Source organism: Hippocampus zosterae, chromosome 14, assembly GCF_025434085.1.
Source record: "Hippocampus zosterae strain Florida chromosome 14, ASM2543408v3, whole genome shotgun sequence".
Classification (NCBI taxonomy): domain Eukaryota; kingdom Metazoa; phylum Chordata; class Actinopteri; order Syngnathiformes; family Syngnathidae; genus Hippocampus; species Hippocampus zosterae.
In genome coordinates, this window is record NC_067464.1 from 7,429,040 (window position 1) to 7,450,882 (window position 21,843).

At 43.8% G+C, this 21,843-nt stretch overlaps 1 protein-coding gene and 1 long non-coding RNA gene across 2 annotated transcripts in view; one reads left to right on the forward strand and one right to left on the reverse strand.

Moving 5' to 3' along the window:
- LOC127614978 (uncharacterized) overlaps window positions 1–21,843 on the forward strand; it is a 289,388-nt gene that overhangs the window by 41,255 nt on the left and 226,290 nt on the right. The window lies entirely within an intron of this gene.
- The window catches only part of arid1b (AT rich interactive domain 1B (SWI1-like)), a 156,856-nt gene that overhangs the window by 12,628 nt on the left and 122,385 nt on the right, over window positions 1–21,843 (reverse strand). Inside the window, exons 7-13 of the mRNA XM_052086448.1 lie at window positions 20,171–20,299; window positions 13,206–13,530; window positions 5,129–5,256; window positions 3,055–3,129; window positions 2,849–2,952; window positions 868–1,056; window positions 36–251 (exon numbers count right to left, since the gene is read on the reverse strand). Of these exons, the coding sequence (XP_051942408.1) occupies window positions 36–251; window positions 868–1,056; window positions 2,849–2,952; window positions 3,055–3,129; window positions 5,129–5,256; window positions 13,206–13,530; window positions 20,171–20,299 (1,166 nt within the window). The remainder of the gene's footprint in view (window positions 1–35; window positions 252–867; window positions 1,057–2,848; window positions 2,953–3,054; window positions 3,130–5,128; window positions 5,257–13,205; window positions 13,531–20,170; window positions 20,300–21,843) is intronic.

A 21,843-nucleotide genomic window follows, 5' to 3' on the forward strand; every position in this document is an offset into this window, starting at 1 on the left:
TGAGGGTGTTTGTCATCAATCCGAACGAGATTTACCATGGCAAGGCCTCCAATCTCCCGAACAGCGATGTAGAGTTTCCAGAGATCCAAAGGCTTCTTCCCCACAATTGGCAGCTGGGAAACCGGAGTTCCTCTGTCCTCCATGAAGGTCAGATAGCGGTCCACCCATATCCGTCTCTCTGGCTCCACACCCAGCTCGTACAGTCGCGAGACTCGCTCGCCGCCGGAAGTTGACGAGTTTGGGTTGGCTTTCTGTCAAAAAAAGAAAAGAAACGGAGGGCAAAAAAAGGGAGATGGAAAAATGAAAGACTTTTAAACAGGTAGTTAATGTATATTGCTCTCCTATTACTACAATCATAAAAATGGTTCCGCTTCCGAAGTGACCTATATTTCAGACATGCAATTACACAGTCTATTTGCTGTACCTTGTACTTAAACAATTCCCTCTCCCCATGGGAGTCATTAAGTTTCATCTCATATTTACACAATATGGAAGTGGGCTCTCGGTTTATACGGCCAGACTATAACACACTTTGGTGAAAGTAGTTCATTCGAACATTCACAAAGTGGCCTCGTGTGACATGGCCGGAACAATCTTTTGTTTTTGTATGACCGATTGAGGAAGAATTTGGACCATACTTAGAGTCCTTCTACTTTCTTCCTTTCATAACTTTGCCGCTGTAAATTGGGAATTTCTCCATAGTGAGATGAATCAAGGTTTTCTTATTCTTATTCTCCACGTACAACAAACATGACATGATAAAATGACAGGAAAAAGCAATACTAATTTGAACTGTCCGCCTGCTATGCGTATAAGCGACCGATGGTTCGCTCACACATCCTTTCATATTGAAGCTGAGGTACTTACTGGGCTTGGAGGGGCCTTGACGGGCCAAGGAGGGCTGCTTATGCTGTCACTATCATCGCCGTGGTAGGAGGACAAGCTGGCCGGGCTGGGTGACAGCGGGGAGGAGACGGGCAGAGCACTGCCTGGCGTGGCCGGCTGCGACGCACACTGCTGGGCGCCGGCGGTGCTGTTATTGTGACCGTCATGTAGCTGATGTTAGGGGGTGAGGGCAGGGGGGGGGGGCGGGCGCAGACAGACAGTTGGGAAAGTTATAACTTTCTTGACAGTGAAGACGGTTTTGTCCATCTCATGATTGGTTCGTGGTTCAAAACTGACTATTACCTGGACATCTTCCATTCATTCATTCATTCATTCATTCATTCATTCATTCATTCATTCATTCATTCATTCATTCATTCATCTTCCGTACCGCTTGATCCTCACTAGGGTCGCGGGGGGTGCTGGAGCCCATCCCAGCCGTCTCCGGGCAGTAGGCGGGGGACACCCTGAATCGGTTGCCAGCCAATCGCAGGGCACACAGAAACAAACAACCATTCGCACTCACACTCACACCTAGGGACAATTTAGAGTGTTCAATCAGCCTGCCACGCATGTTTTTGGAATGTGGGAGGAAACCGGAGCACCCGGAGAAAACCCACGCAGGCCCGGGGAGAACATGCAAACTCCACACAGGGAGGCCGGAGCTGGAATCGAACCCGGTACCTCTGCACTGTGAAGCCGACGTGCTAACCACTGGACTACTGGGCCGCCCATCTTCCATTCATTCACATTTATATTTTGAAACGCTGTAATCAAACGTTGATACATGATGTTCAACTTTTGTGAGAACCTTATCTAAATTGGTAAACACGTTTTTTGAGTTTGCTCGACCGTAGGTGAGCATCGAAACTGGATTGACACACAATCTAATGAGGGCGAGGAGATGAGAACTACATCAACGAAATTGCGCTTTTGGGGGGCTGGTTCATTTTGACTAAAATAACTGGCTTTAGTCTGCAGTAAAATTGCACAACAATGCAATGAGGGCCCGTTAGCGTATTTTTTAAAGAAAATACCGGTACACAAGTTACGTTGTAAATATAACACAGATTTGTGTTATTTGCATATATACAGGTATACAAATTCAATAACAGGTATGAGTTCCTCTCCATTTAATTGACATCAGTGTGTGTCACCCACCACTTTGTGTGTGTGCCCGCGTGTGTAAGAAACTTGCTCTAGAACGAAACAACAGCTTGACAAGTGCTCCGGGTCTTTATACGGAATGTTCAAGTCAGCAAAAGCTTATCTTCCCTGCTTTCGATTTCCCCGAGTCTGTCTTCTCTGTCTTTGTGTTTCTGCACTCATTCCCTGGCAGACAGATCATCTCTTTTGGGAGCGCGAGAGGTCTCTCCGGCTGCTCTGAATGCCTTTAAATAATTCAAAAAGGCCTTACTACCATAATCAGCAAAAAGAAAAGAGAGAGATTTGGAGTGGAAAGATGTGTAGCGGATGCGACGGAGGTGCATGTGTGCGGAAAAACAATCGCGAGTGGAGAGGAAAGAGCATACGGCACATTTTGTTGTTGCTGAGCTGAGCCAAGTCAAGGTGCAACTCTGAGAGGTCGGCGTATTCGCAACGTCTTTGGTTGCGTGCAATAAAAATGACGTTCAAGTCAAAGGATGCTGTGTGTGACTTCTTATGTGCACTGCATATGCCAAGCTCTCGTGTTCAGCTTGGGCTGCCAAAACACTCCTTTGGCTTCAGACAGTTGGCGGCCAAAACAAACCGGGGGTGGTGATGGGAGGGGGGAAATTAGCAATGGTAAATGTTAAACAAATCATTAAATACGGTGAAAAAAAATACAAAAACAGAGAAACAAGCCACTGTGCTGAGGACGTATGTGTGGATCAGAACTCATTAGGGGCCCGAGAGCAAGCAAAGAGGATAAAAGTGATGGGCAAAAATTTTTAAAATAAAACACCAAAATAATTTCTGTTACCTTTGGTTTATGAGTGTCGTTGGCAGAGCCATTGGCATCTTTTGCATCTGCTTTCATTTTCCCATCCGGGCTCAACACCCTCTCCTCAGACATTCCAATGGCTCCTTCAAAAAGGATGATAAAAACATTTCATGAAAATGCTGAAAGCAGTACAAATAATGAAAAAGTTTCCTAACACAAATTAGGAATCGATCAGTGATTTTTACCATGATCGCTCAACGCCTTCTCAAGTGACTTGCTGCTGCTGCTGCTGGTGGTGGTTTTGTGTGATTCATTCATTTCTGAAACAAATGGTAGTTTCCTTTGTGAGGTGTGAAAGCTTCAAAATAACGACTTGTATGACGTCACAGATATTCGCCTTTCATCGTATTGGACGTGCTGTCACTCTCAAAGCGTTGCGCTCTGACGTTTGTCTGCTATTTCTTCACAAGCGCAAGGAAGCAATACGATGTTTACCCGAGATAAAGCCTGCGCGGAGGCAAGCTTTTGACTCGATTGGGAGAGATCCAAAAGTAAGTTCTTCTTCAAAGTGGTGCCGCAATGGGTCATGGGGGCGGGGCTTGCATTCACATGACAGACAGTCATTTCAAAGACATCGGCGTAACTGCCTTTGGGTTCAAATAGAAGAGGAGCATGGATTGTCAAGACTACATTTCATAGCTAGCGGAAGATGTAGATTTTTCTTCTAAGACAAAAGAAAAAAGCTTTTTCTTTCAGACGAATGGCTTTTCACTCTTCCCGGGGCAAACTAGACGACTGCTGCGAAACCTTGGTACTTATTTCAAGTCCCTCAAATATCAAACATTCGAATATTTCGGTTTTGAATAAAAGGTGCCTCTTCATCATTCAATGCCCTCAGAGGTGCCTTCAGCGACAATGCGGTGAGGCCAAAGGCTGAAAGAAATTTTGATACATTAATATTCTCTGTGTGAAAAGTGTGCGCGCTGCCAAAAAAAAAAAAAAAGACCCACTGTTGCGCGCCAAAAACCTCGACCCTGCCATTCATTCTCTAAGATCTGTTTTCGGTACCTTCAACATAAACACATGCGGAGTCTCGATTGGCCTGACCCGCGGCCGAAACTTTCCACTCCAGTAACCTGCACGGTATATTCTATGCATTGCATTAGGAAGCAGGTCGGTGGAGTAAAGAGTGGTCAGACACCCTTCTAGGAAAAGCTTGTCTCGAGATAGCCGTTTGGAACTGATACACGGGTATGATGATGACATTCATGTAAAATGCTGCACGGCATAGGAAAGTGTTCCAACAGATGAATGTGCACTACATAGTTAAACACGAAAAAGGCCACTTTTTTTGAATGAATGCTTATTTATTAATTAATTAATGTATTTATTTGGGTTGAACGGGTGGGACACAAGAAAGTGGCAAAAGTACGCAAGAGGTTGTGTTGCATGCGAAATTTGTCATCTTTTCACAATTTTTCACATTTAACAAATTACTCATCCACTGTAAAAAAAAAATGTTTCTGTGAACTCCAAATTTCAAGGCAGCAAACGACAATAAAACTTTTAGTTAGGAAATTCAACGAAATGTTTTGCTGTTGTGAATTTTGGCTTTCCTGCATTTCACGACAAAGAAATAAGATTTGACAGAACAGATGGTCCTTTTTATCGAACCCCATCTTAAATGATAGCTTGCTTTCTTGTACCAACTAACAATGATGCCATAAATGTCAGCAATTTCGGTATGTCGGTGTCAATGTCAGTAGTTATTCACCAAAATACTTTTTTTTTAACAGTGTATGACTTTGATGATCTTTTGGATTTTGAGGTAAGATTTTGTTACCTCAAAAAAAATGTTTACATATTGGAAAAATCAATTGTAAAGGTTCTTGGTATTTTCTAGCTTCATCTAGAGATAGTTGTGTGAGTGAGTTGTGTAATTAGAAATCGAACGTATGATGTTGACAGACAGACAGAGAACTACTTTAACCATTTCAATGACATTGGATTTTTTCATCTGTTGGACAATAACATGTTTTTTTGATTTTTTGGGGGGGAATAGAGGGGAGAGGGTTGACTGACGGACTGACTGACGGCCTCATGGACCAGTGAAATTTACTGACGGAAGAGATGACAGAAATGCGGCGAAAAGAACATGACGGATGACTGACTGGCAACATTTTGTAACAAATAAATATATAAATAATAATAAACAATACCGCTGGGTCATATTCTTGAACCTTTGACGGATGCGCACGTTTTGGCTGAGAACAATGACAATAGAATTCACCCTCTGCCGCTTGGATGAAGCAATCATACCTGAAGGCATCACATTGAAGGCTGGACCTTGTGCATTGCCCACGGCTGAAAGATTGTTGCCCGCTGGCCGGCTGTAAGTGACTGTGGTGCTTGGCTGGCTGTTGCTCGGTCCTTGAGAGCTGCCCTGCCTAAACAAAACAGGACGAGATGATTATTTGTGATCGTCTTGTAAGAAAGTAGTTTGAATGTGAGGCGAAAATAGAATGCTGTGGAGGTCATGGGATCACTGGGAATACGGCATAAACACATACGTCACATGATTGGATACAAATGAGATTTGGCAAGCTGTTGTCGCGACTTTGGGACTTTTATCTATCACCAAGAGTCGACAACATATCACTGATCAAATACTCTTCCTCCACAAGATTACGGCGAGGTTGAGCTGCATCTCTTCTAAATTCCCTTCCCCACTCTCCACTGCAAATCCTCTTCCCCTTCCCCACAAGTCATAATTTAACTAATTACTGTGCGCTTTTGGAGAGGCTCATATTATTTGTTTCCATGGCAATGGAAAAAATCAATTCCGCTCAATTTCCCCCCTTAGCTTTCCTCTTCTCATCATGCAGTGTTGCAAGTGACATGAGAAGGGCTTATCTGCAACCTGCTATGGCAGTGTGCGTGTGTGTGTGTGTGTGTAGTCGAGTCGCGGGGCTGAGGGGTGAGATGAAAGGATGCATCTTTCATGACACGCTGAGCAGTCGTAAGCCACTGATGAGGAAGTTGAAAGGGAACACAGGTTGCAACAATTTTGGCCTATCTAGGTCTGAAACCAGATTATCTCCCGCACGGCCGTATTAAGAGAGAGAGGAGGAAGGTATGGAACATGATGTGAGGAAATGTAATTGGTATAATTGGAAAGCTGTAGAGGAAATACGATGAAATGTGACGAAAGACAGACAAGACGATGTCGGCAAAAATATATTGACACAAACCTCAGTTTAATTATATATTTGTTATTTTGGACTCGTGTTGATTTCATTTTTTCTTTTTATAGGTCAGAGTACCTTGTTTGAACTTTTTGTTATTATGAAATGTTTTGGAGCACTTCCTGTCTTGACAATTTCCACTGATGGATACCGAGGCTTGCTCATTGATATTTCGATGAATCATCTTTCATAACGTGCAAGGAACTCACAACATGTCGTAAGATGTACAGATTTGCTTTTATACTGCGTTGTCAGTCAACTGGGATATCAATTTGTGTCCCTGCTCCACTGAAAAACTTAACAATGCAATTTTTTTTGTTTTTTTGGGGGCGAGAAAATCTGCCATCCTTACTTCAGATTTGCATGCATACAGCGGAGTCCAATGTTATGATGTAAGATGCAGAGAAACAATATCTCAAGAGATGCACTGCAATAAAGAGCAAGAAAACACAGAAAAGGCCTTCAATTCAGAAGGAAAAGGAAAATACCGAAAGACGGACACCAATAAGGTCCAGAAGAATACCAGCAGAGGTTTTATGATTTTTTTTTTCTTGTCGACAAGAGCAAAAAAAAATATTTGGATTGAAATCAATCAAATCATTTCTCACTGGCATCTGTCTCTGTTTCATACACAGCGTAATGCCTCGTGTTGGAACTGATACATTTAGCCTAAGAGGAGGGATTGGCCTGGTAAACCTCCCTATAATCTCATCTCACAGATGTAATTAGTCATAGAGTACGGGTGATGATACATATGTAATCCCTCTGTTGGGGGAGGAGGGGGGGGGGGGGGTATACTGGGTGCCCCTGTAGAAAAAAAAAAACACCAACTAGCACCAAAGTCATGCTTATCTGTCCGCAATTTTTAATGGCTGGCTGCCTATCTGCCCTGGGTGAGTCAACGCACAGAAATATATGTTCTGATCTTTACACTCCTCACATTCAAAGAGTTTTCTTTGCAACTAAATGCCTTGGAACCGATTTTTCCTTCGCATCTGCACCCACTCACAGCAATTGGAGACGGGGTCCCATGCGAACGGTCAAACAATCAAATCAACAACAACAACAGTGGTTGGAAGCTTTTGACTGTGCCGCTCTCCCATTATGACTAATTCATGTCATAAAAAAAGGCCATTAGCGAGCACTTGATGGATGCACTGCACTGTGTTTAATCACACTTAATATAGGCATGCACAACTATTGGGGAGCAGGGGGGCGGGGGGCAGGTGCAAACTGGTATGCACAGCAGGCAAAATGAGAGGCAGCAGGGAAAAAATTTGGGCTATTGTAAAGATTTCCAAAATGCCACCAACATTATTGCGACATAGTCTATTCAGAGATATAATTATCGAGTTTCTAAATGATCAACGAGGCTGACTTTGAGACTGTCACAGAAAGGAGTCATGCCAAACCACTTTTGACAAAACTCTTTAAACTCTCATTTTCTTTGCTTTTGGGTTGTTTTTGTGCAATGTGGCAATTTTTGAGTGTGTCGTTCCAAATGACAGTTTGCATGCTTCTTCAACTGACACTTCCAATGCCATCACTACAAACTCCCAAATTATCCCTGTTGAAATTCTTAGTAGTAGATTAGTAGTAGATTTCTTAGCGGTAGTAGATCATATGCGATATTCACACCAGCAGCAGGCACAAACTATTAGACGAAACACGTAGTAGGTAGAGGAATGTTTTCTTCGGCTTCCTCCCACATTCCAAAAACATCCACGTTATGGTCATAAATAAATAAGAATTCTTTAGTTTAGTGTATTCTACAGTGTACAGTGTCATGTTTAGTGTTGTGTAATATTTATATATGTGAGAGACTCAGCTTATTTTTGCCACTGCAGGCCTTGAACTTGTTACACCGTTCCACCAATTGTCCCAGACAGATGAAAAAAGTCACGGGTCAAATTGTTCAAACACGTTCAAAACGAGAAAAAAAAATTGCTGCTGCTAATTGCGATCCTTTGTGTTTTTGAAAACACAAAGCTGCAGACACGGAGTTGTTTTGTCAGTTTTCTCTCTTTTTCAAAATGTAAAATGCTAAATTGGGCTTTGAGTGGGAAATTGGGAGTCGCTAAGCAGACAGGCGAGCGAGAGTGAAATGGGCAGAGAAGCCGAGCTCGGGTCCCCTATAATCGATCGTGGAAGACAAGCAGCTCAGAATCTGGGGGGGAGCACATAGCTGTAGCTCGACTCATTTAAGCCAGAATTGGAAAACTATGCAAAAAAAGTGCATCGTTTTTTTTTTTTTTTTTTTTTTTAGTAGACCTGCAGTGTAGATCCAGCCTAAAAGCAGACCCCATACAGAAAGTAACCTGCAAAGAGACAATTCCTTTTTTCTTTAGTCAGGAGTTCAACCTTGGTGCGGGTCTGTGTTCCAGAGCTTTACAAGTTGTCATCTTGCCTTCATAAAATGTGACCATAAACACTCGAGCGGCCAAAACGCACCATGTATATGTAGGAAGGACAGAGAAGGCCTTTTATACACCGTGGGGCAATGCGATGTGCATGCCGGAGCCTGTCCTTGTGTTGATGCACAGGCGGGTGTGCTGTTGCCAAGAGATCGCCATGGTTACGAGGTGCCAGCCAACCAACTGACTCCCATGTCTCCAGGAGCGGCAGCGCCTTGCATCCTTTCTGGGTGGTGAAAGGCCAGGCTGAAGCCTCCCAGCGCTGCTAACCGGATGAGACAGCACATGCACTGAGACCACGAGGAGTGTGAAGATGGCAACCCATCAATCCAAAAGCTCTGCGTGTGCGCAAGGAAGTGCGGCGGAAAGTGTCAGAAAAAGAGCCAGACAAAGAAGGTTGCTGGATGGACTGGATCAGCTGGAGGCCATGAATTATATATGGAGTCAATCTGTTCTGAGGGCAGGCCGGCCTTGCGGCGTCAAAACCACACACACACACACAGAAACGGACCCCTCTGCACACGAATAAAGGCGGCTTTTAACATATTAAATCCTGAGAAAAGCCGCTCTTCTCTTCACTCTCCTCTGCCACCCCCGCCCTAAACATCAAACAGTTCAGAATGGAAGGAGGAGACGCCATTTATTTGGCCCATCTAATGAAAACACAGCGCTCCACAAGCCTGCCAAGACTGCAAGCGACAAAGTGCCAAAGGCGCCATCCCCATTCCTGACATTCAAGCACTGCTTTTATTTATTTAGGAAATTTACTTACTAAGGAGGTCAGAAATGAATTATTTGGCGAGGATTTGCCTGGGAGCACTTCTCTCCTCTCTTCCTCCATTTTTCTTTCTGCAATTTCCCTTTGATTTACAGCTTGTTTTCTCCCCTCTCTCTAAGCTTTGCACTTTTTCTATTAAGTGCTTATTTTTGCGACGGCGTCCTTTCCTACAGCTCCAGGAATATTTGGTAGAGTGTCGCCGGCAGCGCTGGAAGTCACTTGAAAAGCCATTTCTGTCCTTAGAAGATGCTGCCAAGAAAAGCTTATACCTTTTAATTCTAACAGCCGCTCTCCTTTCCGTAATTCCACACCATCAATATATAACCCCACCTTAAAAAAAAATGCTGCGACATCTTTTGCCTAAACAAACTTCTACTTCCATCGGATCGGCAGGCTGATGTCACGTGTGTTGTTTAAAAACCTCATATGGGACTGTCAGAAAGAAAGTGTTCATGAGAAATGACAGAAAAGCACCTCATTTTTGCACGAGCTCTTGTTGTAATTCTCTCCATGTGAAATATGTAAGTCAAACGTCATGGGTACAAAATTAGGGTCACTGACTCGTTACAACTCGAAGCACAAACCCTTGAACCCTAAGCACACAACGTGAATCCGGATTGAAATGATGTACTTTCTTTGGTATCTCTTCTTATAATGAAGGGAGCAAGGCAGCTGTGCAGTTCACACGGGGTCGATGCATCAAAGTGGGAAAGCCGACATGTGCAACGACTAACAACTTGTTTCTCAGACGGGGAGGAACTAGGTCTGAACGTTTCGGAATGTTGCACCGAGCTCCGGAGAGCAAACGGGGCACGGGAGCCTTTAACTGCAGGTTTTCGAAAGGCCAATTTTCTCCTGATCTCCCTCAGATGTTTTAAAGTGGGATCTGAGAGAGGAAAACATAACAAGGCAGCACTGGAAACGGCGGAGAACAAAAAGAAAAATGTGAGGAAGAAAGACTGAATGAGATAAAAGAGTCGAGGCTAGCAAAACAGCAGAATGGGAGAGGCGGATTCAGCTGGGAGTGCTGGTAAAAAAAAAAAAAAGACAAACAGGTGAGAGGGGAGGGAAAATGCAAGCCGGCAGAATGATTGACAGCGGATCAGAGCGACAGTTTTAGCAAGCAGAGCAAAGAGTACCAGTTTTTTAAAAATTTTTTTACTTCAATTGTGTTTATACGACAAAGATGCTGCAGTGAAAACAATATTCAATTTGCTTATGAAGCTCCAAAAGAAATGGGAAGATATGTACCCACCCGCCCCAAAAAGACAACATAGAGGGCATCTCAGGCAGTGTGCTTGTCATTTACAGCTTGTGGTGATTTCAAAAGTTGGACAAAAGTCTTGTCTTTGAATATACCTGTACCGTATTTTCCGCACTATAAGGTGCACCTAAAAGCATGACATTTTCAGTGCGCCTTTTAATCCGATGCGCCTCTGAATAATCTCGCGCCACCTTACCTCTCTGAGCTCATCCGCCCCTACACACCGCCCCGGCACCTCAGGTCTGTGGACCAGACATTATTAGAAGTACCAAGAACTAAACTGAGGCTCAGAGGGGATCGAGCCTTTTCTGTTGCTGGTCCTTCTCTCTGGAATGACCTCCCACTGAACATTCGGCAAGCCTCCTCGTTGCCCATCTGCAAAGCCCTCCTCAAGACTCACTTGTATTCTTTGGCATTCAACTCAGCATGACTTACATTTGTTCTTGGTTTTACTGTTTGGTGCTTTTTACCGCCATTTTTACCGATTTGTCTTACTGTTTATTGTGCATGTTAAATAAGCTCCATGTACAGCACTTTGTATGCAGCGATTGCTGTTTGAAAGTGCTCTATAAATACTCTTGACTTGACTTGACTTATATATGGATCAATATTCCGATTTCTTGGACGTAGTATTTTAAAGGTTCTGTCAATGGCTTTGTTACCGCTTCAGCCGTCGTGAAAGCTCCATATAAATAAAGCTGTATTGTATTGAATTCCCTTTAGTGTAGCTCCATCTAGTGGATGCATAATGCAACCGCATCCACTATTGTAGCTTCTATTCTATGCACCTTATAATGCGATGCGCCCCATACATGAAAATAGGCCATTCATTGAAGGTGCGCCTTATACTCCCAAGCACCTTATAGTGCAGAAAATACAGTGCTTCCAACCATCGATTTTCAATATCGCTCGCTCTCTTAGGCCAAGTACACACATGAAGACAATCTGGCTCTTTTTGTCCGTATTTCTCACAAGAACGGATGTGAAAAAGCCCCACTTTCTTCGGTCACAAGATTGCCCTATAAGATGTTGCTTCGGTTTGAGGTGCATCAAGAATGAATTGTCCCCATAATAGGATTCACAATGAGTCAGGCTGATTATCTTGAATACTAAACGTGATCAATATTTGTCACATATGTGTGTGGGCTAAGCCAATGAACCTCAAACTGGACTGTGACGCGTGAACAGAATGGGGCCAATCAAAGGCTTGCCCTGACTGACCAATTAAGAGTTGGTGGTAAATAAAGTATACCCTCGGCGCAGTTGTATTTTTATATAAATGTGAATTTCCCAAAGCGACGACTTTTCTTGCCAACTGTGAAATGATCTTTGTATATGGAGTCTGTCGTAGATTAAAAAAAAAATCTTGTGTATCCCGGCTGACTTTGGACAAGTCACATTCACACCTATGGACAATCGAGAGTCATGCTCAAAAACGTCTTGACTAGATTTTTTGCTTTGAGCATACAGCTTCTATGCTAATTACAGGATGGCAGAGACCTGGCTGGAGGTGAGTGCAAGGTGGTGACAGCCATGGTTGATTATAGGGCCTGTTGGTTTGCGGTGGCCTCCGGACCTCACATAGGAGGAGGCCGCCTGGAGATGGCTCATTAGATCCCAAAACCAAAACAACACCACTGCTGAAATGTGAATACCTACTCAAAAATGTCAATTTACCTTTTATAGCCTACCCTGCTGTTGTGCTGTTTAACAAAACCAACTGGAAGAAACAAAGACACCCGTCCTTCTTCTCTCAAGGTGGTCATGTTTGTACAAGTTCCCTTGACGAGGTTCAGTAGGAGTTCACACCCCCACACCTAGCATCCCACAGCAGCCCCGGCATTGCAAACACTAAATATATATTCAGCCCCCGATGGAAAAAAGAACATCCCAAAACTGGTATACTGTTCTGGCATCAAAGCATTTGTATGAAGGTGCTCGGTGGCTCCTCTACCTCTTGTGTTTTCATCGTCAAACCTGCGGTTTCCTCCCGTTTTATGTCTCGACAGTGCAGCATTCAAGGCTTCACACAAGCCATCATTTCTCTGTCTGCATGAAATGACACTCGGTGTACAGTGCCTACGATCAAAATGTCACAATTTGGACTCGTTTGGTGAAAATAAGGATAATTGACAAATGGTTCATCGAAGTGTTGCAACCCTGAGAATGAACTCCTTTGCTCACAGCCCCCAATTGAGGGGAAGTGATGTAAGAGGGGAAACACTCGGATGACTTATTTTAGTAGAGGTGAAGTATTGGAGTTTGTCCTGCTGGAAAACAAAGTGAAAGACAATGATGTAATGATGCGGCAATCACCGCATGGCCATTGCACCTATTCATCATCCAATCATGCTACTTACAGTTCATATCTGCAATGTGTCGGTGGGTATGACGTGGCGGCAGTTGAATGTAGAGCATATACAGTATCTATTCTGTGAGTACTTTTGCATATATCGCTAAAAGTTACTTCGTTGCATTTCATATGACATGAAAAAAATAAAAATGGAAAATGACAAAGGTTTTAAGTGCTGTGATTGGCCTCATTCCTTTCTTTGGCATGGGGAACTGGAATATTCAAGGGTGATCGGCATATTGCTTTAACTTCACCTTTCAGTCCTCAACTTCACCTTTCAGTTTTGCTTTCTTTGACAGCACCACTTTTAGGACCATTGTAATGTCGTTTGTTTGCATGTACCTGCTGTGCGTTGCATTGATTGAGCCTGGCACGGTGGCTGCCGCCGCTGCCTCCTGTGTCTTACGGTTCGAAGTGCCCAAAGCTGGAGGGCCCATTCCTGGTCCTGCGGGCTGAGGCATGCTGGGGGAGCTGGGTGCCACGGATGGGTACCCTCTGTTGTGGTTTCCAGGTCCATGATTGCGTCCTCCGAGGATGGGTTGACCGGCGCCATGGCCATGTACGGGGCTGCTCGCGTTCATGACCAAACTGTTGTTCATGCCTGGGCCAGGGACGATGTAGTTAGAACCTGTAGTTCCACAGTAGTTGGAGGGCCGAGGATAGTTCCCTAGTGAGGAGAGGATGCAGTGATCAGCTGACAGGTGGGCATCATTTTCCGCACTTGAAGGCGCTTCGTATTATAAGGTGCGGCTTCAATGAATGGTCTATTTTAAAGCCGTTTTTATATGTAGGGCGCACCGCATTATAAGGCGCATAGAATAGAAGCTAGAATAGTGGCTGTGGTTGCGTTATGCATCCAGTAGACTGAGCGACGCTAAAGGGAATACAATACAATACAGGTTTAATTATATAGAGCCTTCACAACTGGAACAAAGTCATGAGAACTGGTCACTGAAATGGACATGAAACATAAATACAAATGGCATTCCAAAACAATAAATGAAAGGCAAAAGTTGCGAAGACAACAATCCAAAAAAAAAAAAAAAAGCACACAAACCTCGTGTGCTCACATCCACAAAAAGCTAAATATCCGAAGAAGTCTTGCTTGTCTCCTTCTTCCTTCGTTTAGTCAGTAGTTAAGTATGCTTTTGGTATTATATTCATTTCATTATGGCTGGGCAGAGATCACAAAGTAGTTGTCTGTTTGAGTGTGTGTTGGCGAATGCACACGTCAATTAGTGTCGGGCAGAAACCTTTCAGTTTGCAAATGGTTCCTGCTAATAATCACCACTAGATGGCATAGGAACACACTAACAGGGAAACAACTCAGTGGGGAATATAAAGAGACTGTGACACCATATATAAGGCGCATCGGATTATAGGGCGCATTGTCGGCTTTTGGGAAAATTGAATGCTCTTAGGTGTGCCTTGTAGTCCAGAAAATACGGTAGTTCTCCCCCTTACCCCCGATTTAAACTAGAATCCCATAAGAAAAAAACCAAAACAAAACTGTATGATGCATCAGCTCCTTGCCAGACACCCTTTCACCTCCATCAGTGACACTTACATCATCCATCAAATTAGTAAACCCTCCACAGGACAATAATGAAAAATATAAAGAAGTGAGTTTAACTCCGATTCACGACAAACACCACCTCTACTGGAGGCCAGAAATCCTTTGCTGGTGTTGGTCTGGCGACATTCTTCATAGCAGCAGGTTGCTGATTCGCCTAGGGAACGATTGCCAAGCTTAAGGCTGACTTTGCGAAACACTTGAGACAAGCTTTAATCTGCAGTAAATGCTTTCTTGCTACCCTGGTGTGCTGCATGCCTGCCAAGCCAGAGGCTTTCCTAAGGCACACTTAAACCCCCCCATTTTGGCTCTAAAAGCCCAGTTTCACTCCAGCACTTGCTGCAATGAGAGCTGACAGAAAATCACCAGGCTGTCAAAGACAATGTGTACGTACATTCAGTCTCACTAAAACACAGTACGTGCGGTACACAACACACACACACACACAGGGAGGCAGGCAATGAACGCACGCTCGCACCCACAGATGCACTCGCAGAGAACATTACATGCCGCCCTGTAGCTACTGGGGTGTTTTCACCAGGATATTCCACCCTGGGACAAATCCCATGAAAAGTATAAAATGGAAGTGTGGCATCCTCCAATGTGACGGCGGCTATTTATTTTGATTTGATTATGGGTACTTTAGCAGGGCCGCCCTGCTTAATCCTCTGAGAAGATGTCTGGAAAAGAGGATCAAGTCCCTTTAAAACTTGAAGGCTTTTTTTTCCTCCAATGGTGTTCCCGAATGACAATACAGTATTCCGCAAAATGTTTCTGAAAATGGAAAAAGGATGGAAAATCTTTCTTCCGTGCAAGTCTAACTAACAGGCAGAGAAGAGCGAGAGTACTGCAGACAGGGTAAAATGTCTGTCCTCCAAAGACGGGATTTATATCGGATCAAAATAAATGTCTTCCCCCTAAAGCGAACAGCTGTGGTCGAATTTGTCCAGAAATTGTCACAAAATCCACGATTGGAACCGGGGTTGGGGGAGGGCGAAGAACCGAATGAGTTTTGAGCAGGTTTTGCTGAGCCGGTAAGCTGACACCTGTCAAGGCTTTGCAAATGCCACGGGAAAAGAATTTGCATCTCAAGTTTACACTTGACTTGTCTATATTTCCTGGATGCGCCGTGGGGAAAAAGGCCAGTTAATGATTTTAAAAAAAAAAAGTTCTTTACTGAATGGAGAATCTGAAAGTTATAAATGACCTGTTCCCATGGTCAGCCCAGTAATGCTGCAGACATAACGCATGATTACCATGTCTGAGACTTTGCAGCAATGAGAGACATATTTTCTCATCATCAACTGGCTCCAACATTGTGGGCTATTCTTTGAATGGAGCCCTGAGGTATCTTTCCTATCAGCCTGGGTGGACAGTTTGTTGCAGATGAATGACGCCGCAGTCAAGAGCCTCTCACGGCCGTCTGCGAACAGCTGTTTAGCCCCAGGTCATGGCTCGGCGCCATAGTCTGGGTGGACATTTTGGGCTTCCGGACCTCTGAGACCAGACTTAAGTTGCAAAACACCTCCTACGGAGTTGTTAAGATTACTAAGTCCCACTTGGACAATTTACCTTCTTTTCCTATTTCAACGGGCGAGCTTAAAAAGTGAGTTATGGTGTCTGAAAAGTTTGCATCAGTCTTTATTTAGACGTGACGTGAAGCCGACTCTCACAGCAGAGCTTTATGGAGGAGGGGTAAAAAGAAAGAAAAGAAAATGTCATTAAATAGAGTGCTGCCCTGATGTAGCACCTTTTAAATTGTAGCAGTCATGGACGATGTTGGCTCGCTAGACAAAAGGAAAGACGAAGCAGACGTTCCTGTTAAGCTTTCCTGAGCGTCTTACTCGATCCCAGCAAGAATCACTCACAATCCGAAGGATTGCGACTTTGCCAAGAGATCGTCTTCAAGGACGGATACCGCACTTACTGAGAATGAAATTGGAGGCCGGCTAAGGCTTGCTTTTTTCAGGACTGGTACGGGTATGGTCAATGACGCAGAAATGTCAAAAGATCTATTTTCCGAAAACGCTTGGGATCATCAGGGTCATGTGTGAGCTGGAGCTTATCCCAGGTGACTTCGGGTGAGACGAAATAAAGTACAGAGTGGGAATTGGTTCGTTGCCACTTGCTATGTGAACCATTACACTGTGTGAGTTCAAATGTGTGTATTCACATACAGGTATGTGATTTGCTACCTTTAGTTCCATGCAACTCATGCAAACTGAAACCAAGAACAGCTGAAGGAAACAAAGACAATGTGTGTGTGTGTGTGTGTTTGTTTTTTAATTTGTCCCTTTTTCTGTCCATGTGGCTCATTGTCTACTTGCTGCCTGCTTTTTCGGGCGCTTGCTGCCTTTGGGGACTCTTGGTAGTATTTATAACATCAGGAGGGAGAGAAAAGAGGACAGAGTGCTCATGCTTCTTCGTTCACAATTACATGGAAATTCCCGGCAAAGTCACGCCTTGGTCGGACACTATATTCAGTGCTGGTCTTAATCTTCGGAGTCGCCTGGGAGAGCTCGAGTGTGACCGAACAGATTACTGTCTATTGCTCCCTCAGCAGGATGGACCGGGCATGTCTAACAGCCGAGACCCTCATCAACGGCCCCCAAGATTTTCCCCCCCACCCCCACATAGCCATCCCCTGGCTATGATGGAGCAATGTGTGATGGTGAACAATGCACTTTTCTGATTTGTGAGCTCCATCAACATAGATTAGAAAGATGATTACATGGCTGCGTGCTGGAGATGCCAAAGAAGATGGCACCGGCACACTGTGCATGTCTTGGACCCCCCTCCAAATAATAATATCCAATTTTAGGTGTTGGCTAGACAACGAAAAATCGTGAATAAATGACATAGATGTGTTTTTCAAACATATATTTCATATTTTAGGGTAATGATAGACTACAGCGTGTTCCAATTTACGTATGAATTTCGGGTGTGTTAGGGCTATAGAAATGATATTCCATTGAAATGCATTGAATTTTTTTTTTTTTTTAAAGCAGATAAGCATTCAACGTGGTTTCCACAAAAAACAACAGGTGGGGTCACTCCCAAATAAATAAATGAATTCAAAAAAAGAAAGAAAGAAAGAAAGAAAGAAAAATGAAAATCAGTTGTTCCGAACTGTATGGTCAGTATGTGAAATTTCTCATTTGGCCTTTTCTCTCCCATTATCCATCCTCAGCCACCTCAGCATCTTTCCTGGCATGTCTCAACCAAAGAAGGTCTGGAGAGTTCCACACAATGACAATTTTCTCCCACATGCTCCATTCACTCCCTCAGGCTGTGGCTTGAGTCTTGACTTGTGTGTGTGTGTGTGTGTGTGTGTCCAGAATTTAGAAACTCTGCAGGTTTTGCAAGGCACTGAGGTTTCAAAAGTGCTGCCTGCACGGTCATTAGCAACAGAGTGCTTAACCCCTCGAGGATAAGTTGCGGCGTTGGGAGGTGGTGGTGGTGGTGGGGCGGGAGCTGGGTGAGGTTGCTTGCTGCATGGAAGAAGTGAAGCAATGGGTGGAAGAAAGGACACAGCCCAGATGGACTTTGAATCGTTTCCTGTAATGGTATGACATCCTCCTCCCCTGTCTGTCTGTGTTGGCTCTGGACCATGCGCAAGACTGCAGAACAACTGTTGGGGCTGGGGAGTGACATCAACAAAATATCCTCCAGTATCCACACATATCGCCATCCCGTGTGCTGTCGTGGGATTTCTTCATTAACAACAACAAGTGTCATTTGTGCTCGAAAAGATTTTGATATTTGTGGGTGAACTACCAGCTGTCTGTGGCCGCGCGTGGCAGGTATCGTTGCTGTAACTGTTTGATTGCACACCACGCGCACAGGCGAATGATTTGGGTTCCTCTGAAACGGGCCAGGAGGCAGGCCAAGAAAAGCAAAGAACAGAGTTCAGGAACTTGGAGAGCCTTTCAATATTGGATAATGGCTTACTAATTTGTCAGTGCGCTAGGGAAAGGGAAGGGAAACAGATGGAGCTGTCACACCTCGACAGAAAAATTACCAACAGCTGTCCACTCGGTTCATAACGATGGTTTGGGTCCTGGCTACGTCCTGGAAGCCCATTTGAATTCACCAGTTGGTGATAGAAGGAAATTACCAATATATGGATGGAGCCCACATCACTTGGATGTCCTTTCAGCAGTGGAAAGGGAGAATTATATTAATGTCATAGATTAAAACCGATATTACCGTATCTCCACCATAACTGAGGCTTGAGCTTATTTATTCAATCGCACAGTGTACAAGAAGGCTTTTAGAGGGACATGAATTAGAGAGTGTAAAAATGTTCAACCGCTTAACATTTTCAGGTCAGTGTTGCTGTTTGTTGTTGATTTTTCGCTCTCCACCGAACACGTCAGCATCTTCTCTCAACATCAGCATTTGTGTGTTGTGTTGTGTCAACCACAAGCTAGGATGCTAACGCTAGCAAAGTAATTACAGCACACTAGTTATTTCTTACAGAGAAAAAAAATTACACACACACACATATCTATCTATCTATCTATCTATATATATATATATATATATATATCTATATATATCTATCTATATCTATATCTATATATATATATATGTATATAAATTGTTAAATATTTATATTTAAATATCATATATATATATATATATATATATATATATACTGCACGTTTTGAGATTTGAGGCATTTTTCTTCCCCGTAAAATTTCGGGTAAAATCCCAATTTTGCCACTTTTAGGGACTTTGAATTGAATGGAGCCGGCGCTAGCTGACTTCTGGCAAAAGGCAGATGACAGCCAGAACTTGGAGCCAGTCACTCACTCGTATTCACTGTCACTGAGTAGGAATTGAACCCGTGCCGCTTGTATAAAAGTCAAGCGATTGAACCGTGACGTGGTCACTCAATCAAAACATTTTGTCATGTCGAAAGCAATTGCTCATAATGAAAACAATTAAAAAGTGACACGATTCAAATGTAATTTAAGTATTTATGTGCACTCCAAAGGGCTAAACCCAAAAGAATAAGGAACCGCCACATACCGATGAGACACTGTCACGCTTTCTGAGAAGCTGATGTTAAAATGTGCCAGGAGCCATCTGATGACATGGGCTAATATATCACGATTCCGCGGATAAACCTTGATGAAATCATTACCATTCTGGGGCTACCTCACCATCTTTGCATGAGGAGGGCTCAGAGGTTAGTCTGCACTTCAAATGTCTCATTAATATTTAGAGAGTCACACCCACAGAGAGTCACACTTTAATACTTGCCATACAAGACAAGCTACGACTTTGTGCTTCCACGTGTATGTGTGTGTGTGTGTGTGTGTGTGTGTGAGTGGGAGACGAAAAGAGGATGGCCGTGTCTTTCAAAATGAATCCTTTTATGTTCCTCATTAGCACGCTCTCTTTGAAAGCAATGACAATGATGCCAAGGCCCTGTGTGACTGCGAAGTAAGGGCCAATTTAAAAAAACAAAACAAAAAAAAACTAATAGAAAATGGAAAGTAAAATGTGATTTGCGCCCACCGGAGGCCAAAATCCTCTCTGACCTTTTATGAATGACACAAGGCAACACAAAAGCTGTTTTTCATTATTATTATTTCCAAACAAAAACCTCGTCATAAAAAAATGAGTTGTTTTATGCAATTCGAATGTCTCCAAGGACTTGATATTTGACTAAATATTCCGCTGTGCACATTCAGTTTTGGGGTGGCTACTGTAATTTTCTAACCTTGGTGTCCATACTGTGTTTCTTGAGGTCCGTAAGGGCCTGTGGGGCCACTTTGCGAGTAGGGACCCATCCCGGGATACAAAGGGAACTGAGAGCCAGCCTGGTTCCTCGGCATGTTGGACATGAACCCTGAAATTCACACAGAAATGAAAATTAAGTTGTGTTTACAATGACAATATTTTTTGATGCAGAGAAATAGAAGCCTTCTATTGATTATTCTTTTGCGTCTGCACTTTTTCCTGATCCATAGAGATACTTACACCCCTAGCCGGCGGACACAGGCATGTTTATTGTATTGACCGAGTACTACTGTGATGTTATTTTACTTTATTTCTTTATTTACTTGGGCGGCCCAGTGGTCAACTGGTTAACGTGTCGGCCTCACAGTGCAGAAGTGCAAGGTTGAATTCCGGCTCTGGCTCTCCTGTGTGGAGTTTGTATGTTCTCCCCGTGCTTGCGTGGGTTTTCTCCGGGTACTCCGGTTTCCTCCCACATTCCAAAAACATGCATGGCAGGCTGATTGAACACTCCAAATTATCCCTAGACGTGAGTGTGAGCGCGGAAACCCACTGCCCGAAACAGCTAGCATAGGCTCCAGCACCTCCCGCGACCCTTGTGTGGATCTTTCTTTGCACTTATAAAATGTATTCTAATTACAACTTTTTTTTTGCTTTAGTGCAAAGCTCTTTCTCTCTGATATTCTTTTCTCCCTTTGCTGTGAGACAGAGCAACATCTCTGTTCGGGTTGGGGCGGATGCCAGTTGCAAAAAAAAAAAAAAAAAGCAGATGATAACTTCCTGTTCTATGAGGTCACTCCAGCCCGCCAGGGGCAGTGCCTAAAGCACGGAAAATCCCCCACTCACAGCTTGAGAATGCATCGCAACAAACGTCACTAGTGACCCACGGGTGACCCAGGGCATATCTAGAGGCCAGTGGCGCCCGCAACACAGTCTCCCAGAACCTTTTCGTGCATTAGCTTGCATGCCACTGGCTTTCCCTGCGGAGCCCAGTTGTTCTTTTCTCTTCGGCTGTTTTTCCATCACTAGTAGCCTGTGACCGAATCGGTCGCAGCTTCGGATTTGTTTTCCGCACTCCTGTGACTGCGACGGCTTTGTTTACATTCGCCGAGGTGCCGTTTTGTGTGTTTTGCGGCTCTGTTTGGGCATGCTTCGCGTGGTGAGGAAGCTGGTAAGTGAGGGACTCATGGTAGTCATCATAGTTACATATGTAGGTAGCCATCATTCATGTGTGTAGAACTTTTAAGTTAATAGTTAGACACTTTTTAGCAGCTTGTATTTGAATTGTCTTATCAAGTTACATCTCTCAGTATCTCCAAATTGCTTGTCCGACAAAGAGTGAACATTTTTCTTGTGACATCTGACATGAATTTGGATTGAATACCGCTACCTTGGACATTGGGTATGAGGAAAAAACACGCACACACAAAAAAAAAATAAATAAAGTCACAGAATGTCTTGTAAAATGAATTCAAAGTTTGCAAAGGCACACGCTGTGTGAGCTCCCCCCCTGCAGACGGTGGCTTTAAACATTGTGGTGTAAGTGGGCAAAGTGCTCCGCGTGTGGAGAATAAGCTGCTGATTTGACCATGGCTGCTTCATTATTCTAAGCGGCTCTGTCAATAGGTGCCTCAAAGCCTCTCAGGCTTCCCCTCT